This window comes from Myotis daubentonii, chromosome 6 (genome assembly GCF_963259705.1).
Source record: "Myotis daubentonii chromosome 6, mMyoDau2.1, whole genome shotgun sequence".
NCBI lineage: Eukaryota > Metazoa > Chordata > Mammalia > Chiroptera > Vespertilionidae > Myotis > Myotis daubentonii.
Genome location: NC_081845.1, coordinates 79049640 through 79075479, shown reverse-complemented (window position 1 = coordinate 79075479; position 25840 = coordinate 79049640). Strand labels below are relative to the sequence as shown.

General features: G+C 38.2%; 1 protein-coding gene across 1 annotated transcript in view; it reads right to left on the bottom strand.

The window, feature by feature from the left end:
- The window catches only part of PKHD1 (PKHD1 ciliary IPT domain containing fibrocystin/polyductin), a 409206-nt gene that overhangs the window by 15314 nt on the left and 368052 nt on the right, over window positions 1–25840 (bottom strand). Inside the window, exons 62-66 of the mRNA XM_059701438.1 lie at window positions 17068–17203; window positions 15936–16023; window positions 10021–10128; window positions 3568–3726; window positions 347–469 (exon numbers count right to left, since the gene is read on the bottom strand). Coding sequence (XP_059557421.1) covers window positions 347–469; window positions 3568–3726; window positions 10021–10128; window positions 15936–16023; window positions 17068–17203 — 614 coding nt within the window. The remainder of the gene's footprint in view (window positions 1–346; window positions 470–3567; window positions 3727–10020; window positions 10129–15935; window positions 16024–17067; window positions 17204–25840) is intronic.

The following is a 25840-nucleotide window of genomic DNA, read 5'->3' as shown; positions in this document are numbered from 1 at the left end:
CAATACTGTTGCCAAACTGGCAGCTTTGCAATAGCTAAGGGAAAGATTATATGCCTCAACTCTGGTTTTCCCTTTCTCTGTGTAACAAATTCAAATGGTAAGCCAATAATCTTCTACTAAGTAAGAAAATATAAATATCAAATTTAATAACTGATTAATAGATGAGTGATCAGCTATCCTTGCAGATTCCTATGCTAGGGTATAATTTCCTTGAGAAATAACAAAGACTGAAAGAAAGGCCTATATGCTAAGTTCATTCAGAAACTGACAGCCAGGGAGAGAGGAAGGCTATGGGTCATCCACACTTCGTGTCTCTGGTGAAGATCATCCCATTGTCCCAGCTTACCTTCTCCCACGATGGGGTCTTCTTTTTCAGTCTCTACCTGTGATCCTTGGCGTTTAGATGAGACATGGACATGATTCTTTTGATCATTAGTCTGGGATGCAGAAATATCTTCACTCTTTATTTCTAAATTAATGAGAAAAGGAAGTGCATGTTTCTTGTTGTTGTTTTGTGTGGTTTTTTTTTCAGAATAAAATAACATTTTTATTTGTAAATGGGCCCTAAGTGTTAAGATTTTTCCTTGGATGCCTCCCAAAATGATTGTGAAATAAATACAATAGAACGCATATAATAAATCCTGAGAAATAAAGAAATAAAATCCCAACCCTGACTACCAACTACTGAACACTTGAAATGTGACTAGTTAGCATTGAGATGTGCTGTAAATGTATAATATACACCTAATTTTGAAAACAAAAGTAAAATATATAACATTTTCATATTTATTACATGTTGAAATAAATTTTGATATATTGGGTTAAGTGGCTTCTAGAAAATTACATTATGTGCCTCACATTTGTGACTCATGTTTTATTTTTATTGGACCGAGCTGGCATAGAATGTTACTAATATTTTTTAACCTTTTATTTTGAAATAATTATAAATTCACAAGAAGTTGCAAAGAAACATTCAGGGAGAACAATTTTCTTTATTCTAAAATGTTAATTTTAGCCATTGGAAAAGTACAGGAAAATATATAAAGAGCTGACTACTGCATACATCCCCCCACCCCACCCCCCACACCCCGTATAAAGTTCCTCCTGATCACTTTAAATTTTTAAATAGAAATTTAGGAGTCTATGTTCACACAGAACAATAAGAGAATTTAATACAGAGAAATGTGCCCATAGATATTGAAAAGTTCAAAGAACAAAAGGAGGACACTGGGTAACTGATAGGTTAGTAACTGTAGAAAGAAGCTTCCTCTAGACCTAGGGGAACAAAAGAGAAGAAATGGGGTGAACAGAGCTTAGTGTAGGTCCCTCCAAGGCTGGTAAGTTTAGCTATAAAAGGGAGGATGAGAATTAAATTACTTCACAGAGTCACATGAGATTAAAAATTATGAAAGGTCTTTGCTTTCAAACAGGAAAGCAACACACACAAACACAATGAACTTTAGATTTGAAAACAAAGACCAAAACTTGGAGTTCAAAATATCACTGGCACCTACACAGGGTGAGAAGACCTTGTTCTTCCTAAGAAAGACCAGGAATCCTGAAGTTTCATTGTAGTTTGCCCAGACCCATCATGACAAGGAGAGAGATAGGGATGTCTGAAGCTGGTTTGAAATAGTGAATATCCCAGTCGTGTCACCAAGCTTCTTCCATTCTCCTTCCTTTATTTTGACTTTCTCTCTTTGCCTCTCCTCATTTTACCTCTCTATATATTCACTCATATCCATTTGGTTTCCTAATACCTCCTATTATCACAAGTGTTTCATCCACTCATTGGCTGAGAGTTTAAGTTGGGTAGAGTAAGGGATTTGCTTTTCTTTCTCCCACACTCTAAGAACAGAATAAAAGATAGAAAGAAGCCTCTTTTACAGAACTTCTTTTCCTCAGTGATTTTTCCATGGAGAGAGAGAGAGAGAGAGAGAGAGAGAGAGAGAGAGAGAGAGCTGATTATGGGAAAATGTCTAAGAGCATAATTTCTATGCTCCTAGAGAAAACAAAAATAAAACATTAAGCACTCTCTTCCCTCTTTTGAAGGAGAAGAGGGCATTCCCCTTCCCAGACTCATCTTTGGAGGGTTCCCTGGGCAGTGGAGCATAGAGTTTCAGAGAATAAGATCTGGAACCAAACTGCCTGGCTTCTTCCTGACTGTGGACCGTGGGGTAAGTAACTTAGTGTTTCTGGGCCTCATTGTCCACCTCCATAATATAGACATAGTATTTGGTACCTATTTTATAGGGCTGTTATGAATATTAGATAAATTCATGTATCTAAAGTAATTAGACCCTGGTCTATAGCGAGTGCTCAATAAATTTGAACTTTTAGTAGTATTGCTATTATTGTTTAAGATTAGGCAATTCTTATCTTTACTGTATGAATTAAGTAAATTAGCTACATGTAGCTTAATATGTTGCAAAAGTTCATAAATGCTTTTCTTTGGGGAAGTAAAAGAAAGGCTAATATGTTATACACTAGGGGACCGGTGCACGAAATTCGTGCACTGGGTGTGTGTGTGTGTGCGGGGGGAGTGTCCCTCAGCCCAGCCTGCCCCCTCTCACATACTGGGAGCCCTCAGGCGTTGACCCCCATCACCCTCCAATCGCAGGATCCGCCCCTTGACCAGGCCTGACGCCTCTGACAGAGGTGTCAGGCCTGGGCAGGGGACCCCTATCTCCCTCTGATCGCTTGCTCCACCCCCCGCCCAAGCCTGACGCCTCTGACCCAGGCTTCAGGCCTGGGCAAGGGGACCATCATATCCCTCCAATCCCTGGCTCCGCCCCCCACCCAGGCCTGATGCCTCTGGCCCAGGCATCAGGCCTGGGCAGGGGACCCCCAGCCCCCCGCCCAGGCCTGATGCCTCGGCCAGAGGAGTTGACCCTCATCACCCTCCGATCACCAATCACCGGATCGGCCCCTTGACCAGGCCTGAGGCCTCCGGCAGAGGTGTCAGGCCTGGGCAGGGGACCCCCACTTCCCCGCAGTTGCAGGCTCTGCCCCTGCCCAGGCCTAACACCTCTGGCCTAGGCATCCGGCCCGGGCAGCGGGGACCCGCAGCTGCAGCGGCCCCACGATCGTGGGCTTCACTTTAGGCCCAGGCAAAGGACCCTTAGCTCCTGGGACTGCCAGCTTCGACCATGCCCAGCTCCCATCGCTGGCTCCACCCCTACTTCCTGCTATCACTGGCCAGGGCGGAAAAGGCACCTGATTCTCCGATCATGGCTGGGGGGCAGGGCAAAGGCGGCCCCAGGGCCGCCTTTGCCATGCCCCCCAGCTCTTAGCTCCCCCCTGGGTTTCTGATCACTGTCAGTGGCAGGGGGCTTCTTCCTGCTTTCCCTTTCACCTCCCTGCATTGTGCCTACATATGCAAATTAACCACCATCTTGTTGGCAGTTAACTGCTAATCTTAGTTGGCAGTTAATTTGCATATAGCCCTGATTAGCCAATGAAAAGGGTATCGTCATACGCCAATTACCATTTTTCTCTTTTATTAGTGTAGATAATGGCATTGTTCCTCCAGTATTTTCATTCAAAAAAAAAAAAAAAACTACATACTTCTGCTTTTGCTTTTCTTAAACCAACAGCACACCAGACAGCAAAGAGTCAGCCACGAGACCACTGAGCACAGGGAGGCAGACAGGATGAGGGTCGACTTCTCTGACCGAGTCACAGGTGAGATGGCGAATGGCCTGGATCGAGTCGTAAAATTGGTTCCTGTAAAAAAACAAAAAACAAAAAAAAGGTCTCAATAATAACTGTGCTAATATAACATTGTGGGAAAATATGCTTACAACACTTAGTAGGTTTAATAAATATTTATTGAATTAAATGACTAAATAAATGAACCTAAAATTAATTCAAGATTTGTATTATTAAAGAACTACAGGAATCCAATTCCAATGATAACGCCCAATTGTTCTCTCTAATTTGTCAAACATTGATGAGGAATTCTTCCAATTCTCCCCTTTTATTCTGTCTTACCTTCTCCACCAATGCAAAATTTCAGTTTCATTCTTATGTTCCATTAATTAAAATAGAAATTCTCTGAGTTCTAGAATGTGTGAAGCTACTTGCTGTGACATATGTATCCTACTTAAAATATGGCATGTAGCAAAAAGACATGGCACCAAGACTCTTACTACAGGGTCAAGAGAACTTCAAATGTCAAGAGAACTGCAAATTTTGTTATCTGGAAAAGTGGAGGTAGAGCATGGTAGCTGAGCCACTTGGCTATGAAAGATGGAACAAAATGGGTAAGTCTACAAAGTGAATCTTTCTAAGAATTCATCTCAAACTTGTAATAGGCTGAACATTTTGACTGCTTACTCCCTTATTGTTTTGAAACAAAGCATAAAAGAATCTAAAAAAAAAACACCTTGTCTATACACATAAAAATATGTACACAAATATTTATAACACCTCTATTCATAATCACCCAAACTCAGAAACAACCCAAATGTTCTTCAATAGGGGGATGAAAAAAATCAACTGTGGTTTATCCAGATGATGAAATACTACTCAGCCAAAAAGAGAAAAAGAAAAAGAAGAAGAAGGAAGGAGAAATGAAGGAAGAGAGAGAGGGGGAAAAACGGAGGAAAAGGAGGAGGAGGAGAAGAGAGGGAGGATGGAAGGAAGGAGAGAGAGGGAGAGAGAGAGAGAGAGAGAGAGAGAGAGAGAGAGAGAGAGAGAGAGAGAGAGAAAAGAAGAAAGAAAGGAAGGTGGAAAGAAAAGAAACTGTTAACAATGTGAAACCACTGGGATGAACATCAAAGGTATTATACTGAGTAAGAGAAGCCCATATCACATTGAATGATTCCATTTATATGACATTCTAGAAAAGATAAAACTATAGTGGTGGAAGTCAGATCTGTGGTTGCCAGGGATTAGTGTCAGTGGGAGGAGAGGGTGTGAGGACAGAGGAAAGCATAAGGAAAATTTTTTGAAGGATATTTTCTGTATCCTGATGTAGGGGTGATTACATGAATCTATACATGTATTTGAAGTCATAAAAATATATACCAAAAAGATAAATTTTACTGGATATTATATTAAGTATGAAAATTTTAAGTTTGTCTATAATTTGGAAGGTGATAAATATGTTTATCTTAATTGTGGGAAGGGTTTCATTGAAATATACATTCATCAAAAATTATCAAATGGCATGTTTTAAAAATGAGTAGTTTATCCTTTCCATTTTAGCTCACAAAAATAAAATATTTAGAAAAAAATATTGCCTGCCCAACTGGTGTGGCTCAGTTATTGAGCATCAACCTATAAACCAGGAGTTCGGGGTTTGAATCCTGGAAGTCAGGACACATGCCCGGGTTAAGGGCTCAATCCCCAATAGGGGCATGCAGGAGGCAGCCAATCAATGATTCGCTCTCATCGTTGATGTTTCCATCTCTCTCTCCCTCACCCATCCTCTCTGAAATCAATTAAAAAACAAAGCCAAACAAAAAAACCTTGCCTAAGAACATGAGTTAGTTATAGTTGGCATTAAAGTAGTTTATTCAAAACAAACAAATCAATCCAAAATCTCTTCTTTCATCTGAATCACTCAGACAATAATAATTTTTATTTTCTCTAGTCAGGGAAACACCATGTTTTTCTTTGCTGTGCTTTTCTTGGGTTGAACCTGACAATTTGATTGACAGCCATGGTCAGATCTTTAGTCTCTTGACTCCTGGCTGACTCAGTCCCAAAGCTACCATAACCAAATTAGCTAGATATGGTTCTACTGAAGACAAACTTGGCTTGTTTCTTATCAATTAGTTTCTTTTTATGGGCATCAGAATAAAATAAATCCAGCCCGGATATGGGGGATAGGTTTTACTAGGGATTTGCAGAAGTAAAAACAAAATTCCTCATTCTTTTATCCATTTTCCAATGATTGCTCAGTGATTATTATCTTTGCTCAGTGGATAAGTTATTGTTCTCATTCTTAAAGTATTTACAAGCTTGTAAATGAAATTAGATATACATACAAATGTTTGTAATAAAAAGACAGAATGTGTCACATGCCACCAGAATAATGCAAATGAATTGCTTTGGAAGGATACGTGGCATTGATATGATCAGAAGAAGCATACCAGAGAAGAGAGTATCTAAGTGGGACTTTGAAGGTTGAGCAAATGAAGACAGAATGAAGAAAAGATCAATTGATATTTAAGAAATTAATGCCGGAAAATACTGGGAATTAATGCTCAAAAGAACTTGAGACAAAATTTGCTGAGCATTAAATGTCAGTCAAAAAGGCCCTTAACTGTATTCTGCAGGCAATGAAGTTTATAGAAGGGAAAATTCTGAGGGCCTGAAGTCAGGGAGACCTGTTTACATGCCTAGAGCAGTAACCTGGGTCTAAGATTGCAGACCACCAGTTTTCAAATATTTTTAGCAGCAGAACATTTTTTTAAAATGCAATCTTAGACATAATCTCAGTATACTTACTTGTTCATAAATCTTTTTGCCTATGAGGTGCGATCTTTCACTACACCCTGGGAATATAACAGAATTCACTAGGATCCCTGTGTCTTTTGGAACTTACATTCTAATGCAGCACAGGGCACAGACAGTAGACAAACAAGCAATCCAGGGATACTCTGATGCGAGGTAGTGGGAGGTGCCACAAGGACTAAAATGAGGTTGGAAGACAGAATGACTGGAGGTGGGAGCAGGGTTGGGGATGGTGCTGTAGAGAACATGGTACAGAAAAGCCTCTTTGAGGAGGTGTCAGCGGGAAGAAACCTGAGTGAAATGAGGATACGCCATGTGAATTTCTGGAGCAAGAGTACTTCAGGCACGGATATGGCAACTGCAATAGTTTTTCTGGGCTGATGGCGGAAAGCATCCTTGGTTCTCTCACTCTCTTCCCAGCACAGAAGCCCTTGGGAATCCCCTAAGAACTTCATGGCTCCAAGAAATGGTTAGGAAATCCAGAGCCTTGGTTCTCAAAACTGCCTGGTACTGATGATCCTATCAATATGGGAATAAGAGCTGCTTTCCCAAATGATTCTAGCACTAGAAATTGATATAGTGAGAAACAAGGAGTTACTCTCAGTATCTTCACTCTTAATCAATATGATGTCAAATTAAAACCACAATGAGATAGCACCTTCCACCTGTTAAAATGGCTATCATCAATAAATCAACATATAAGAAGTGCTGGAAAGGATGCAGAGAAAGGAAATCCTTGTACACTGTTGGTGGGAATGCAAACCAGTGAAGCCACTGTGGAAAACAGTATGAAAATTCCTCAAAAAAATTAACAGATGAGCTGCCATATGATCCTGCAATTCCACCCCTGGGTATTTATCCCAAGAAATATATATCCCCTATGTTCATTGCAGCATTATTGACAATAGCCAAGATAAGGAAGCAATCTAGTTGGCCTTTAATAAATGAATTGAGAAAGATTTGATATATCTAATGGAATATTATTCAGCAATAAAAAAGAATGAAATCTTGCCATTTGCGACAACATGGATGGACCTATTGAGTATTGTGCTATGTGACGTAAGTCAGACAGGGAAAGGCAAATATGTTCTGATTTCACTTGTACGTGGAATCTAAAAACACAAAACAGATAAATAAACAAAACAGAAGCATATCTATCTATAGTATAGAGAACAAGCTGATGGTTGCCAAAGGAGAGGGAATGGGAATAAAACTTAAACACATGAAACGTGAAGACAATAAGGATTCACAGAAATGCAGGCCTTTTAATGCTTTCTTTTTATCTTCCATCTACTCTCTTCTAATTTAAACTTTTTAAAAAATATATTTTTAATAATTTCAGAGAAAGGGAGAGGGAGAGAGATATAGAAACATCAATGATGAGAGAGAATCACTAATTGGCTGCCTCCTGCACGCCCCTGACTGGAAATTGAGCCTGCAACTTGGGCCTGTGCCCTGACCAAGAATTAAACTGTGACCTCCTGGTTCATAGGTCTATGCTCAATCACTGAGCCATGCCAGCTGGGCTAATTTAAAAGTTTGTAATCTAATTCTGACAGAGCCCCACCTCACAGACTTGATATTGAACATTATGAATTATGATTTAAGGAAAATGGCTGAAGAAAAACCGTAATCCCTCAGCAGTCTACTTTACAAGTTACAGGTGGCACCTCAGGTAAACTAGTGACCTAGTCAAAGTGAACACCAAGCTCAACTCAAAGTCAAAGTGTTACTGAGAAGCTGGCCCACACTGTACACTTGGTTTTATAACTTATTCCTTAAAATGATCCTCATAACATGTTCAGTCTTAGTTAACCACCAAGGAAATTAAAAGACAAAAGTCTCTAGGACAAACTATCCTTCAAAATATATCCTTGGGAATCCCATGGTCAAGGACCCTGAATATGTTTCCCCATGAACCTCTACTTAAATTAGGGCACTGTCATAGATATTAAAAGAATATCGGCCTAAAACAATTAATAATACTTGTTTACTTGATCACAGAAGATATTCTCTTTGTGAAGAAAATGGTCCAAAACTTGGAATTAAGGGAAAACCTGATTTCAGATCTTATCAATGTCATTTTGAAGCATTTTCAAATAGCCCCATCCAAGATTGATCAAATTCTCTGGAACATAATTTTTTTTTACTTTATATTTAATTGAGGATCAGGCTTAATTAATACAAGATTGGTAAGCTGCAAATGATTTTTGTCCAGTAAAGATGCACAGGATATCTGTAGACATCTAACTTCAAAGGCTATAGTTTTATTGTCCTGTATCCAATTTAACAAACTTATGTCAGCAGCTCCTTCCTGATTGATCTACATCCCTCACATGTAATTTAACAGCTTTGCTGTCCTCCTGGATCCCTCATTATGAGTTCAATAACTGTTGACAAGTGCTCTTTACATATTTTTATGAAAGCCACATTTTTAACGTATTGAAAAGTTTACTATGACAGTTTGAATGTTTCATGATGGAAGACTAATGTCTGGATTTAATTAAATATTTGTTGTTGGGCTTAAGATACCTCACATCAACACATTTTATTTCCTTTGCCATTTCCAATATCTAAGAGGCCCCAATGAAATAATGACTGCTCTAATGCATTTTACAAAACTTTGCATTATCACACCTGTACATGAACTGCTTTCTACAGTTGTATGTTTTAGGAATCAGACTAACTTCCCTGGCCAAAATTAATAATTGATTGTAAATTTCTACCTTTCAGTTCAAATGCAATGCTAGTATTTTACAAATTATTTTAGGTGGATTTTCTGGAAAGTCAAATAATGCATGCGATATTTAAATTATTTTTTTTAAGTGGGAAGCTCTGTGTTTCTATCAGAATTCAACTCTTTAAAAAGAGGATGGAGGAAATTGGACGCTCAGCTGTACCCTTCATGGGAATGAGAGAGAGGTATTTTACATAGGCTCCTCTGGCTTTGAAGTTTAATTAACATGTTTCCTACTATAAACTTGTTGGATAGCATTACTTTTTAACAAATAAAAATTATTAAGAATACTTCAGAAGGGAAATTTCTTTTTAATGTTTTTTTAAGAAGGACTGAAGCATATAAGCAAGTAACACATGCTAATATCTATATTTCTTAAAAAAAACCCAGGATTTTAAATGGGTATAGTTGCTATTTGGGGGGAGGCGGGCAGTGGGTGAGGGCAGAAATGAAAAAATTCATAATACTCTGTATCCCAGGACTCTTTTTTTCTGTAAATTAAAATTTCTAATTAGTATCCAACCCAATGCTATCAAATGTCGCATATATATATTTTTATATAAAGTAGAAAATTCAAAGAAAATTTTAACAACTAGAGGAAAATGGACATTTGGATTCTTGCTTACCAGGATTCTCCTGAGACTTAATTTCTACATGTACTCTTGCTTCTCACACCTTAATAATATAATCAATTGATGTTTTTTCTCTAAACTTAGATGACTCCTTATTCATGATAAGAGCTATTCCAATGACAAAGGAGAAGGGTCTATTTTTTAAATAAAACAAACAGATAATAAAACACACAGTGCTGAAATTACCTGGAGGGGAAGTGACAGTAAAAAGAAAGTGCCAATTTGACCCAGAGATCAAAATTGCCAAGTTGGAGAAGCTCACATAACCATCTCGAGTTTCTGCCTGAGTACACCCTACAAATGAACACAAAAACAAAAAGTAAATGTTAGTTACCTACTCAAGGGTAATTCATTTGAGTCTTCTCTATGGAGAGGCAATTGGACAATAAAGGAAACTTACTTTTTTAATTAAAGAGGTTACTAAATCCATCAGGATCAGATTAAGTCTTAGACAAGTCTTAGAATCAAATAATCCAATAATAACAGATAACATGTATTGAAAGCTTAACCGGACACTGTGCTTTCTATATATTATAAATACATTATATGTAAATTATAAATAAGCTTCATAAAAACGTATAAAATATTTTAATATCTATATTATTTAGGTAATAGGAAATAGGCTCATAAGATGTTAAATTACTTAGTACTGGGGTTATAGCCCAAATTTGCCTAATTTCAAAGTTAGCATTCTTAACCACTGCTGTATCTCCACTAATTTATTATTAAATGTCTCTCAAGAAAGAAATACCATTGTCTTCCTAGGTGGTCAGTTTTTTGGCTCTGCCTCTCTTCTATTCAAAGGTTCTATATTTTATGTGAGGACAAAGTTAGGCCAATTGATCAAGACTTTAGCAATGCTTCAAATCATGACTGATAAAGATTTAGCAACTTGAATTGCCTGGGCCATGGTTTCCCTGAATAAAATGCAGAAAAGAAAGCTCACATTTTCTAAAAATGGGCCATCCATTTATAAAGTGAAAGAAGACAACTCCAGGCAGGCTCACCTTCACAATGCCATTAATTAGTCTTCTGACTCCACTATCCTCAAATTACTTTGTTAATTAACAGCTGCTACTAAAGTCACTATGGAAAAGTCACTGTGATTGGTACGATGGACAATGAGATAGGAGAGTGTTCTTAAAGTTTATAAATTGGTTGGAGATCTTTTAAGGCTGAAAGGTATCATAAAGATATAATATGCTTAGTGTTACATATTTCAATTCAATTGCTCAGTGTTTTTGGTGAAAACATTGTCTTTCCTCATCAATTTTGCAAAGCTAACTAAACTTCCTTTTTTGGAATCATCTTTTCCTTCATCTAGTCAGAGTACCAAAATAAATAAAATGCCCAGAAAAAAATGGAAATAAATAAGCCAAGACTAAAATAAATGATAGGCGCCCAAGATAAATGCAGTTTATACTCTTTAAAACCTATATGCATCAAAATTATGGTCCATAAACTCTTGCAAACAATGAACTGCAGAGTACAGATGTTCAACATGAAATCGTTTGCTGCAGTTTTTCCTTTGACAAACGTCCTTATTGTTCCCATCTTTGGAGGAATACAAAGCAGCATTTAATCGAAATGTGTCCGTGGAGCACAGTGAGTCTGCCTCGTAGAACAGCCGCCAAACTGCCTAATGGAAAGTGCTTTAGCTCCAAATGGGTTTGCTTTTGTGTTAAATACCAGCTTGCCTCAGAGATCTCTACAAAGATTCCCATATATATCTATGATATTCTCAGATTTGAAGCATATGCGCTCAAAAGCTGAGGCAGTTGCTGCCAAGTACAGTACATTACTCCAGGGTTCATCATATCTCTGGAATGATAATTGTAAAATATACCAATGCCATTGCCAGGCTCCCTGACCAAGCTGGTATAAACAACGTACTGGCTGCGGGAACTTCCACGAGATGGGGTGTTGGGCTTGTGCAAAACTGAAATTGATTACATGACTTAACTAGGGATTGCTACCTGAGTGTTTCTGCACGGCATATGGTTTCTAAAACACCTTTTCAGCTCAAGTTCTCTGCCATGCCATCTCTCTCACCTCTAGCTAAACTAGCAAACGATTACATATTTATATCAAACTATATCATTAATGTTTACACTTTATTTTTTTAAATACTAAGAACATCTTTTCCCTACAACTAGGATTTATAATTACCAAAGGATCTGGAAGGCCCTTAAATAATAGTTTTTGTGTATGTAAATCTGCTTTTAAAAAAAATAATCTCTTTTTTACTGAGGAAGGTCTACTGAGACAAAAGAACATGAAGTTAAATTGCAAAAGAAAAGATTTACACTAGATCTATAGGTATAGTTTTGTTGTTATTTTGATATTCTCCAGGAAATACTCAGAATAAGTTACATAATCCATCCCACATGGATTGGTTCCATTTTTTCTGAAGTTAAGTAGAACTATTTCATGATGGTTTTAAAAGATACTTTCAATCAAATGAAATAGAACGTTTTTGTGATGTGGGCTCTCTAAACATAGAAAACTGCACAAGATGTTTTCCCTACATCACACACACACACACACACACACACACACACACACACACACAGAGTGTGCACAGAAGACAACCTCAGCATGTTCCTCATACTTTCCCAAGAATCTCCCACGGAGAAGAATGATGACAATACTAATCCAGGTGAGTCACCATGCTTCATGTGAGTTGGTGTTAATAGAATAAAAAAGCAAACAGTTTCATGCTTCATTTATTCTACATAATCATAATGAAATTCTAAGCTCGTCGGTGATCAGATCCTTAGGATAACTAAAAGAAAAATAATGAAGGATTTGGGGAGGTAAGTATCAGGAGTAAAGTATGGAGTCTGAGTAAGGTACAGTACAAAAGTAAGGTATGGAATATGAGTAAGGTATGGAGTATGACTAAGCTACTGTATATGGTTAATGTATAAAATACTGGGAAGTATGGAGTTAATAAATAAGGTATAGAATATGAGTAGGTATGAAGATATAAGTAAGGTATGAAATATAAGTAAGGCATGAAGTATGGGTAAGGTAAAAAAATGTAGGTAACTGAACTATACATGTAAGAATGGTTAAGATAGCTTTATGTTCTGGGTACCTAACCACAATATTTTTTTAAAAAAAGAATACAAGGCATGGAGTATGAAGAAGGGCCTGAGTATAGGTAAGTGATAGAATAGGAGTAAAGGTATGGAGTGTAGGTAGAGTATAGAATATAGGCACAGTATGGAGTATGACTAAGGATATGGACTATGAGTAAGGCAGTGAGTATACATGAGATACTAGATACAGGTAAGTTATAGAGTATAGGTAAGGCGTTGCTATCGACTGAAAGGTTGTGTTAGAACCTTATCTCCAATGTCATGGTCTTTGGAAGTGGGGCCTTTGGGAAGTGATTAGGTCATCAGGGCAGAGCCCTCATGAATGCAATTAAGCACCCTTATAAGAGAGACCCCAGAGAACTTGCTTAGCCCTTTAGCCATGTGTTGAATAGTGAGAAGTGTCTATGAACTAGGAAGTGGACCCTCCCCAGACACAGAATTTGCTGGAGCCTTCATATTGGGTTTTGCAGGCTCCAGAGCTGTGGGAAATAAATTTCTTCACTGATAAGCCCTCCAGTCTATGATATTCTATTACAAAAGCATGAAAGTACAATGACAGATATGGAGTGAGGGCAAGAGTGTGTGTATCGTTTGAAGTGTGGATGGAGCATAGAATACAGGGAATGTATGGAGTAGAGGATAGGCGTAGGTGAGTTTCAGTAGTCAGGTGACAGCAACTGATATAGAACATGAAAAAAGCTGAAAATTGATATTTTTATGCTGCTGTGTTAAGATCAGAATTGCTGTTATAGCTGATGTATTCCAGACCAAAATGCCAGCAACAGCTAAATGGCATTGAAGAATGGACAGACTGACATCATCAAAGCAGACAGTTTAAAATTAACTCATAATGCAGTTTTGAGTATTTCATTTTCACATTAGCCAACCTGGGATAGCTTTGCTTAATTACCTTACTTTCTTAATAAAGTGGGGTATTTTCTTCAAAAATATCTGAAAATAACATATAAATTGATTAATAAATAACAACAACATGATATATCAACAACAAAGTACCAATAGTTGGTCTTCAGATACATTCTGGCGTTACACACAATTGGTGCCAGCAAGAGCTTTATATGTATCGCACATGCGTGAGAGTCAATGTTTATTTTTAAATTGCCAGTGCACATCATATGTACCAGCCAGTTGGTTGGATGATCGGACAGATGTATGGTTGGTCACTTAGCCTTTTATATATATAGACTAGAGGCCCCATACACAAAATTTGCGCATGGGTAGGGTCCTTGGGCCTGGCTGGCAAATACGGCCAGTCGGGGCCTTTCTTTGTTCTGCGCCGTTCCTGGCGGTCAGCACACATCATAGAGAGCAGTCGAACTCCAGGTCGTTGAACTCCGAGGGGACAATTTGCATATTAGCCTTTTATTATATAGGATAGGATAGTTTTGTCATATATTTTGAAAATCCGGCATGTGATGCCTGTTTTGTTTTTCTTTTTCAAGATTATTTTTGTCTTTTCGAATTTTTTTGTGGTCCATATGAATTTTATAATTTTTAAAAGATTTCTGTAAGGAATGTTATTGAAATTTTGATATAGATAAAATTGAATCTGTGAATCATTTGGACATCTTAAACAAAGTTAGACAAGTGAGATAATATCAAACTAAATATCTTAAGCATACCAAAGCAAACAATAAACAGAGTGAAAAGGCAAACTATAGAATGGGAGAAAATATATGCAAGCCGTATTTCTGATAAGGGTTCATTTCCAAAATATATAAGGAACTCCTACAAATTAATAGCAAAAAACAAACAAATAATGTGATTTAAAAATAGACTAAAGACTTGAATAGACATTTCTCCAAACAAGACCTACAAATGGCCAACAGGTATATGAAAAGATGCTCAATATCACTAATAATCAGGGAAATGCAAATCAAAATGAAATGAGGTATTATGTTACACCTATTAAGATGGCTAGTATTATCAAAATACCCAAAGACAATAAGTATTCGTGAGGATGTAGAAAACAAACTCTTGTGAATTGTTGGTGGGAATGCAAAATGGTGCAGCTGCTATGAAAAACACTATGAAGGTTCCTCACAAAATTAAAAATAGAAATATGATGCAGCAAGCCCACTTCTAGGTATTTATGCAAAAGAATTTAAATCAGGATTGCCAAGAGATAGCTGCACCCCCAGTTCATTGCAGTGCTCTTCACACTTGCCAAGAAATGGAAACAATCTAAATGTCAATCAACAGATGAATAGGTAATGAAAACGTGGAGTACACATACAATGAAATACTACTATTCAACCTTTAAAAAAAGGAAATTCTAAAATATGTGACAACTTGGATGAATCTTGAGAACATTATTCCAAGGAAATAAGCCAGTCACAGAGGGACAAATATTGTATGATTTTATCTATATGAGGTATCTAAACTATTTAAATTCATAGGAGTAAAAAATAAAATGATGTGTATTTTTTTTAATTTTCACATGCACGTGGTATAGGGAAAGTAAATGAAGTGAAGCAGTGGTACTCGGGCTGCACAGGAAGCTAACAGAAGACAAAGAAAAGTGGAGAGGGAAAATGAACTTGAGGTTCTGCTCTGGGCTGGGTGTTCTGCATTTGCCATCACATTTATTCTTCCTATCACTGAGCCAGTGTTTCTCCATAGAAACCACCTTGTATGGGTGACTTGTTCCCTGGGCCAGTCCATGACACTGTACTAAAGAATCATTTGTCTTAGGGGACATGCTCTTCTCCTTACACCACATTGGGGATCTGGACATGACAAAAATGCTCCTTCATCATGCAAAGGAGGGGAGAGGAGGAGGTGTTTCCTTAAGTATTTACTGTCAGCCAAAACTTTCTTTTCACAAACACTGGCATTGTAGAGTGGGGATGATGGATGGTGCTTTCAAATTACTGAAGATACTGAGTGTACCTGACCTTGCTATGAATCCCTAATGGCTGCGAACATTTTCTGTGCAGATGCAGTAGTAACAGGTCTCCGAATGTCACAGATACCTACCTTTCAGCACTGAATCTGAAGCCCCTTCCAGGGAAACAGAAATGGCCCAAGGCTCTGATGGCAGCCCCAAGGACTCTACTCTCCGATTCTGAGAACAGGGAAAACAAACAAACAAACAAACAAAAAACACAATAAAAGTTGGATTCAGAAGAGAATCTGTGAAATTATCTATAAAAGAAGAGAATTTAGAATATAATCTTGCATAAAGCACAAATTCAGTACAAACAAGCAATGAAAGAAAAATTATAAATAAGCATTTTCTTTCTCATGTTAAGAATATATCGTGATTAGCATATTGAGAGAAGAGAAGGGATATTATTACAGAAAGAGTTGAAGCAGTGAAGAGGAGGAAGGAAAGCCATGTCTGTAGGAGAGGACAGTGCATTCTGTGCTGATGGTTACTAAGGAAGGCAACAAGGTCAAGAGAAGAAAGTGGGAGAGAAATGGGTGAATTCAAAGTGCAGGTTTGCAAATGTGGACTTCAGTCCTGTGGCCTCTGTCCCTCTGCATACATGTCAGGGGATGCATTTTAAAAGTAAAGAGTGGAAAGCAGATTTAATTAGCTTATTTCACTTTATTTTCTTCCATAACTTTAGTAAATACAGAAAAGATAAAATAGAAACAGAGGGCATGGCCATTGAAATTAGAATTAAGCAGTGAAACCTCTTGTTAATGATTTGCTTAACCACCTATGAGGGAAATCATTTAAAATAAAATAAAAGTGGAAAGCAATAAAGATTAAAAAAATCCTACAAAAAAAAATTCTACAAAACTATAATGCAGATGTGATGGCATGAATTCCCTCATTAGCATATGAAATGACTTCTTCAGATATAGTTCTACCTCTTTGAGAAGGTCAGATTTCCGAGAAGATGCTAGAGATCTACTTCAAGAATTTGCTTGGGGAGGAAAATTATCCAAATTTTATTTTTACTCTTAATCAAAATCTGGGCATCCATATGAAGCAGAAGGAAAGCAGGCCATGAAGTGGAGGGAGGATGACAGAAGTCACGAGAAGTTCTAAGTGCAGCAAATGTCACCCAGGAGGCATTCTGTAAGTATGTACCATGACAATGGAATCTGCACTGAGTACATGTTACCCAGCTTTAAGGATCACCCATGAACAAGTTACCTGCTTATCCAGAAAAATGAGCTGTGGTTGTACTGGAAGTTCTTTCCCCACTTCTCCATCTGAAGGCTGGACTAGGACTGAAAGAGCATAGGGCCGAATATATATCGAGTTCCCAGTTTTAAAGTTGCTTGTATTTCTGGCACATGTAAAACAAAATGGAATAAAGCCATAAGCTTACAAATATTACTGTAGTAGCTATTTGCCATAATCCATTATTAGCAGTGAAAATATCTGCCTTTGAATCTAGAAAATAATACACTTTTTAGTGAACATTACATTGTAACTGAATAATAATTGTATTTTTATTTAACACTAGAGGCCTGGTGCTCGAATTCAATGGGGGCCGATTGGGTTGGGTCGGTGGGGGTTGGTTGAACACCCCCTCCCCCAATAGGGGATTGCCAATCAGGAAAGGGGACAGCGGGGGTGGGGGTGGGGGCACAGGTGGTGTGCGTCATAGCGACCGGTTTTTCTGGTCATTCCATCCATCTGCAGTTCTGGTTGCTTGGCTTTTATATATATAAATTTTTGCTAAGCCATGGTAAAGAATGGACTGGGTGTTAGGGGGTGGGGGCAGAAGCACTAATTATGAACTTATCTTTTTATCACAGTTTAATGATATAAGCTCCCCAAAGACCCCAGTGAAGGAATTTAGCAAATTATAAGACTTAGACAGTGGAGATATGTTCAGTAGTATGCCAGTGAACCAGCTCTCCCCTCAAAGACCCTGATGCCTAGTGTTTTCCAGTTTCTATGGTATGAATACTTTCTCCATGGCTGATTCTGGTACCATGATGACATCACTGGGAGCTGAGAGGAGATGCCTGAGAGCAAAGCCCCAGCACAGATGTTAGACATGGAATAGCTCATTTAATTCCCACAAGAGCCCTTCCATACTTGTCATCTCCATACTGTGCTTGCACTAGTTTCAATAACCATGGAATTAACTGATTTTTCTTTTAACTTTAATGAATGAAGCCTTTGGGGAGAATAATACTCATAATTAATATATGCTGAGTACTGTGTACCAGGTACTATTCTAAGCTTTCCTTGTATAAACTCATCGCATCTTTAAAATGATACTATAAGGTGGGTACTCTTATTTATACATGAAGAAACTGAGGTCCAAAAGGACTAAAGCAGTGGTTCTCAACCTGTGGGTCACGACCCCTTTGGCGGTCGAATGACCCTTTCACAGGGGTCGCCTAAGACCATCCTGCATATCAGATATTTACATGACAATTCATAACAGTAGCAACATTACAGTTATGAAATAGCAACGAAAATAATTTTATGGTTGGGTCACAACATGAGGAACTGTATTTAAAGGGCCAGAAGGTTGAGAACCACTGGACTAAAGTAACCTGCCAAAGGTCTTACAAATAGTACATGCATGACCAAGGTCTAGAGCAAGTTACCAATGAGCTATATTGTTTCTCACCCCTTTCAGCACATTAATTGCTGATATGACTTAGCAATAAAATAGAATAAAATAAAACGGTTATATAATTCATGATACCTTAAAGCATGTGTTTCCAATAGCTTTGTTATTTTTGATGACCAAGATAGCTTTATTAAAAGAATATTATAGCCCTGGCCAGTGTGGCTCATTTGATTAAGTGTCATCCCATGCACCAAAAGGTCACCTATTTGATTACCAGTCAGGGCACATACCCAGGTTGCCTGCTCAATCCCCAGTAGAAAACATGCAGGAGGCAGCTGATTGATGCTTCTCTCTTATCGATGTTTCTCTTTCCCTCTCTCTTTCTCTCTCTTTCTCAAATTAATAAAAACATTTAAGAAAAGCATTATAGATTATATATCTACTAGAAGCCCAGTACATGGGATTCATGCACTTGTTGGGGCATGGCCTGCAGGGATAGGCCTGCTGTGGGAGCAGTGCTCAGCCCCAAGTGACTGTGGACCCACCCTCTGAGTGGCTGCTCCTGCTGTGGGAGCGCACTGACCACCGGGGGCAGCTCCTGTGTTGAGCGTCTGTCCCCTGTTGGTCAGTGTATGTCATAGTGACTGATCAACCGGTCATTCTGGTCTTTCTGCCCTTTGGTTGCTGGGCTTTTATTATATAGGATCAAGCCTATTATGTACTATACATCATAGGCATATAACAGATTTTTAGCAATTAAATGGAAATCTAAAAGATAAACATCATATATCACATATATTACCCTAATATAGAACATCCCATAGTGACTTATCCTCTATACAACTTAAGCCAAGTCTAACAAAAAAAAGATTTGATTTTTTTTTAAAGTAGCTTATTTTGCCATCAATTAAATGCTTGAATCAGATACTTTATTCCCAACCTTTTATTTTAATTTGTGTATGTATGCGAGGAGAAAAGAATAAAATATTTATTTGGCATGGAAGGTGTATGTCAGATAAAAGTGACAATCAACCCTAGAAAGAGGAAATACAGTGGATCATGAACTATGAAGTTTCCGTAGGAAGCAATTTCCCTCCCCCCGAGAATTCTGGGATATGGGGCAGAGTAGTCCTAAGAGCCCACTTTGGTCAGCTAAGGCTCTGACCTGTGCTACAGTCGCTCACTGGAAACGGAATATACAATAGCCCCATCACCATTTATTAGTTTGCTTAACCTGAGTGGGCAAGGCCCCCTTTTAATTTTTTTAAAGGGAATAATTGAAAACAGATTTTTTTTTAAAAAAAATCTATGCTATTACTTCTATTCTTCTATGGGTCTCAGATTATTGGAAAATTATAACATTGTTACCAGCTCCTATTTCTCCCCTAACCTAGTTCTTAAATGCTTTCTGGTGTGGGACAGAATTTAGGCCAGCAGCGTGGGCTAAAGAAACTGAAAGGCTCCATCAAAGATCCTGACACAAGAACACTGATGTCTGCAGACGAAGGGACGGGAACCAACTGCCTGAACACCCGCTGAAAGGCCTGCCCCTGACACACTTTAAAGTTTATTGTGAGCAAACATCTCTTATTAAATGTAAACAGCATCTCACTGGAGGTCAGAGACTTGCTGCTACAGCATATCCCAAGGTAATACCACTTTAAGCTCCACATAAACTCTTAAGCAGTTTCTATCCTAAAACCTGACCGTAGGTGGTACAGTTTTTTACGATATGTTATAATAGTGCAATAAATCTGTTAGCTTAAAATCGAATCTCCGTGGCCTTTTAGAGAAATCATCATTAAATGCAGGGTCCTGTTAATGATGCCATCGAAGTGAAATTGTTTAATCTGCTAAGGGGGTGAAAGGTCACCAAATGAATTTTTTATAATACATCAACTTGACACGCAATAGGGAAAACTGTAATAGATAAAAGCAAAGGAAAAGGGCACTGTCTTCTTCTGATAGGTCAATAGCAGCCAAGAGAGTCACTCATCCACTTTCCTTTCACGATGGGGCTCCTTTTGCATTTAATATGGACACCCAATTAATACCTCAGCACCACAGACAACCTCATTTTAGGTGACTTATAGCAATTTCTCCCCCTTCCCTGAAATGAAAGTGATCACAATACATCATAGCATTGTGCGAATTAACGTTAATTGATTCAAGTTACCAAGCAATGATGGGCCACTTATATAATCTAGGCGTTATTGGGTGCTAGAAGGGATGGAGGGAAGATTAGATTCCAGTGTCCGTTGCTGTGACGACGGGAGTCACCTGACACCTTGTTAGACAGTTGTAAGGTTCTATTGCTGGCCCCAGTGGGGTCGTCAGTAAACTGGAGTGATGTCCAAACATCATTATACGCTGCTCCGATATTAAAGCAAAGGGATTAGCAACTTATTGCAAGCAACCTGGATTTGTCATTGTGCTGTCCTTATCCAATTTCCAACCACTAATGTGACTGTAGCCTGCGGGCAGAAAGACCTACAGCCAAACTTTAAAAAATGGGGGAGGAAAGTTCCCTCCAATCCTCCCAGTTCTAACCACTAGTTAACAGCTTCCAACACCCAGTCAAGTATGTGAAAGAATCCCCCCACCCCTTTCAAGGCTCAGTGTAAACTAAAAGAAAGATAAAGAGAATTCAGAAATTTCCCAGTTCAGAAATCACCACTATGCATCTCAACCCTTGCTTTTCAATTTGCCAGATCCAAACTGCGTACCCTCTAAAGGGAGTGGGGGGTTATTTATATTTGCATGACAAATTCAGTAAATAAATAAATCCTATTGGTGAAAGCTGGCTCTGGGCAAGACCTAAGGTGCAGGCATGGGGGCGGGGGGAGGCGGTTGAGGGGTTAGAGATACTTCCTCACTACCTTTGCCTCTTCAACATTACTAAATCAGGTTCCTATAAAAGAGCCCCATGTTTTAATGAAGTGTGTCAGGGTGTCCTGAGCATTTCCATCATTTTTTAAAATTATGCCACTAAAACCCCCACACAATTTAAAATCTATGAATTGTTTATTTATGGAATTCTTTATTAAATATTTTTGGACCACAATTGACTACGGTTAACTGAAACCTCAGAAAGCAAAACCATGAATAAGAGGGGACTGCTGTATTTTATAATCCTTATGTTCCCTATCAAACCTAGCCAGATGCCCTTAGCTGCTGTGAACTTCTGAGAGAGAAGAAATGTTTTATGACCCCAGTGTTTCCTTCCTGCACGATAGCATAGCGGTTCCAGACCTGGCACATTGCAAGCACCCAATACATATTACTATACTAACCCTAGGGCAAATCAGTATCCACCATGCCCTACTTCTGCCCTTAGGTCATTAAACGCCTCTGGAAAGCCACTACCTATCTTGGCCTGGCTAACTTCAAGTTTTGGCACACTCCTCAGGTGGTGTGCTTACTGCTATGTTCTAACACCTATTATTAAATTCTTGAGGGTCTCTGGAATTATTCAATTCAAATCAAGATTTGAGATTGAGTAACTCTAGGTGGAGGTTGCAGTGTGCCAGGGTATGTACGGACACAGAGTAAACACAGCATGTCTTCCCACAAGGTCAAATCAGAGGTCAAAACCTAAGTACTTTAATTAGTACATTATTTAAAATAATTTTTTAATAATAAATACAGCATAAATATCTGGAATAATGGAAACTCTGAACACATTTTTAAGATAATACACAAAAAAATTAAAATTTTCAACACTGGGGTGCTGTAGCAATCAAATTCGGACAAGGAAAACAAATCACTTAAGATTTTTCTGATGAATGAGACTTAATACAAGATATTGGTTGCACAAGAGTATTAGAATGACAAAGAAGCCAAGCAGGTTACATTTCCATATTTGCAGTTAGTACTTAATGATCATTTATTGACATGGCACTGTGCTTCAGTACTCTTGGGGATTTAATAGTAAGTTGAAGCCCTGAATACCTAATAAATATGATAAAGATAAAAATGTACTCAAGCCAATTTTACAAAAAACTAAATTAATGGTTAAGCAATAATATTGAATCAGTGATATCTTTGTAATAGACATACAATAATGAGATTTCATACAACATTCTTATTAAATAGTTACATAAATGTGATTTTTTGCCTACCCATTAATTTTAAAATCTCTAAATTTTCATATGAGCCACATAATAGCAGTTCAATTAATGTTTGTGTAATATAAAACATTAAACTTTCGTATTTCTTTATTATATTTACCTACAACTTCACCATCTGTACAAATAAATATAAATTACTTGATTTTAAGGTAGTGAGGTTGGATTTTGGAATTAGAAGTACATGTGTATGTGGATGGGAAACTGCTGGATACAGATACGTTAACAGCAGCAATGGATCACAATTAACATCCCATTTATAAGGAAAGTAGCAGGAAAAAATATGCAGAAGTAGAATCAAACGTTTAGAAGTAGAATCAAACATTTAGTATAAGAACAATGGTCCCTAAGGGTATCACTGCAGAAACAGGGCTATAGAATAAATGATAGCTTTGATAATGGCCATGAACCCTCAATAAAAATGTGAATAATATACATTATTTTCCATTTAATAAGGCTGGATAATATGGTAGTATTTTTTAAGTTTAAGAGATTAAAGCTTTTAAAAAATATAGTGATAAAAGGGCAATTTTTAATTAAATGGAAATTTTGCTTATGCAGAGCATCTCATTTTCCCACAAAGCCACATATATGAAATACCATTATGACAATTTTGCCATCCACTTAACTAAACAAAGTGGTGAACAGAAGAAATGGTGCAGAAACATTCTTTGACAATGAAGCCATGGTTTTGCCATGAAGAAGGAAAGAGACAAACTGGCCAGTATAGCAATCTCTTCCTGGATGAGAATTCTGCCCGTCTTGGGAAGAATATCCTCCCTTACTGAGAGAAAGATTTTGCTTTTGCAAACTCCAAATAGCTATTTCCTACAAAGCAGGCGCCCAGGGGGCCTAGAGAAGATGCTAAACGAGAATGAGTGCCAATAGACTCGTCTCACCGATGGTCTCTCCTAGTTTTCTTCTCTGTCTCAAGTCAGCTTCATAGCGTGCTCCTTACACAGAACAAGGGAACTAAAAAGGCTGTTCACATGATAGGTATGAAAACGTACGGATACATACTCCCAGAGTGTCATGCTCATCCTCAGTAAGTCTGGTTTCAGGGCCCAAGGTTTGTGGCAATGTCACAGAGAAGGAGCTTTGTGTGAGCGGGCATACTCGTTTTCTATTGCTGCATAACAAATCACACCAATGGGGTGCCCTAACATAACACAAATGTGCTATCTCTAGGTTGTGGGTTAAGAGCCCAGACAGGCTTGATTAAATTCAATGCTTGGGTGGAGGCTTTGGGGATGAATCCACTTCTGAATGCATTCAGATTGCTGGAGAGTTTATTTCCTTGTAATTATAGCATTGAGGTCCCTATTTCCTTGCTGGCTATTAGCCAATGTCTGCTCCGTATTCATGGAGCCCGCCTATTTTTTTCTCACGTGTTCCCTTCCATCTTAAAAGTAGTGATCCTTCAAGTCCTCTCACACGGTGACTGTCTGTGCCTCCTTCTTTGCCACAGCAGGAGAAAGCTCTCCGCCTTTAAGGGCTCCACCCACATATCCTGGATATTCTCTGCACCTTAAGGTAAACTGTTCTCTGTAACACAGTGTGTTCACAGAACTGCAATCTGATCCTATTCATAGGTTCCTGGGATTAACAAATCAACGGGAGGTCACTTTAGAAATTCTGTCAACCACTAATAGCTTTGACACTTCATTAGTTAAACTTCCACTAAAAAATAAGTATATTTCATTTTACAATATGACAAAGAAATTTTTTTTAATGAAGCAGTAGAAGGGGGGAGAAGAAGAGAAAGTAGGTAAAAAAATTTGAGAGCAAAAATCAAGTTGCTACCAAAAGAAAGAGAAGCAATATAAAATGTATACTTCCAGAATTTCAGATAAAAGACAAAATATAGAACTAAGACCCCCATGGGGAAAACCTAGTTTAAAACAGGCAGATTGAACATAGGTATATCTCTGTTCCCTCTACTTCACTGAAATTACTTAAATTAATAAAAATGAATAAAAATAGTGTGAGTCAAAAAGGATAAAGGAGCCAAGAGAAAACTGAGCAACTTACAACAGAGGCCAACAAAGTTTTGAAAGATGGGAAACAGGTTCATGGAACTGACCAAGCCAAGCGAGGATGCTTAAATTCAGATGCCTCTAGAGCAGCGGTTCTCAACCTGTGGGTCGCCAACCTGTGGGCCGCGACCCCTTTGGGGGTCGAATGACCCTTTTACAGGGGTCGCCTAAGACCATGGGAAAACACATATAAAATTACATATTGTTTTTGTGATTAATCACTATGCTTTAATTATGTTCAATTTGTAACAATGAAAATACATCCTGCATATCAGATATTTACATTACGAATCATAACAGCAGCAAAATTACAGTTATGAAGTAGCAACGAAAATAACTTTATGGTTGGGGGTCACCACAACATGAGGAGCTGTATTAAAGGGTCGCGGCATTAGGAAGGTTGAGAACCACTGCTCCAGAGGATAAACACCAGGGGAGCCCAATTCTTCGCTGTGCATTAGTTGAATTAAAAAGCAGATAGCATCCCATTTCTCCCCACAAAGCAGACGTTGGTAGCTTTTGAAAGCAGGAAATAGTCCTCCTGAAAGGTAGATATTTGGTATGGCCTCAATCTGTGGACATGCATCAATTCCATGAACAATAGTGCGTGGTGCTTTTTCACTGAGAGCCCTGTGTCCCTAGACTAATTTCTGCTGTATCAGGGTCAATTCATTAGGTTGTTAATGTATGATCAAAGTTGAAAGAACAGGACCGGCCGGCCGTGGGACCTACGCAAGGCTTCAGGGTTGTTTACCAGACTGTGCAATTCTTAGGAACATGGGAATCCTTGCTAATTCTCACTCAATCCCTTAGGATGAAGCAGTTCTCATTCTGCAGATATTTATTCAGGTATTCTTAAGAAGCAGCCTGTCCTTATCTTCATGTTATTTGCTTTTTAGCCTTATGTCTAAATTTTAAGAAAATTTTTCTTAAAATACTAGAGGAATAGAGAGAAATGGGGGATATAATACATCCCTACAGAAAACTGATGCAATAATATACATAGTTTCTTATTAAATCAGAAATATCTGAGTCAAAGTGAAAACACACTGGCTACAACAGATTGTGGGCAATAAAGGCAATCTTTTTCTGAAGCTATCTCACATCCTTATGATAAAATGATGTCCACACATACTAGTATGTGCATGTACCTAAACTTGTTCTCAGTCTGCTCTCTTTGCTGGGTTTCCTCTGTTATACTTCCACTGCTTCTACTCTTTGGCATT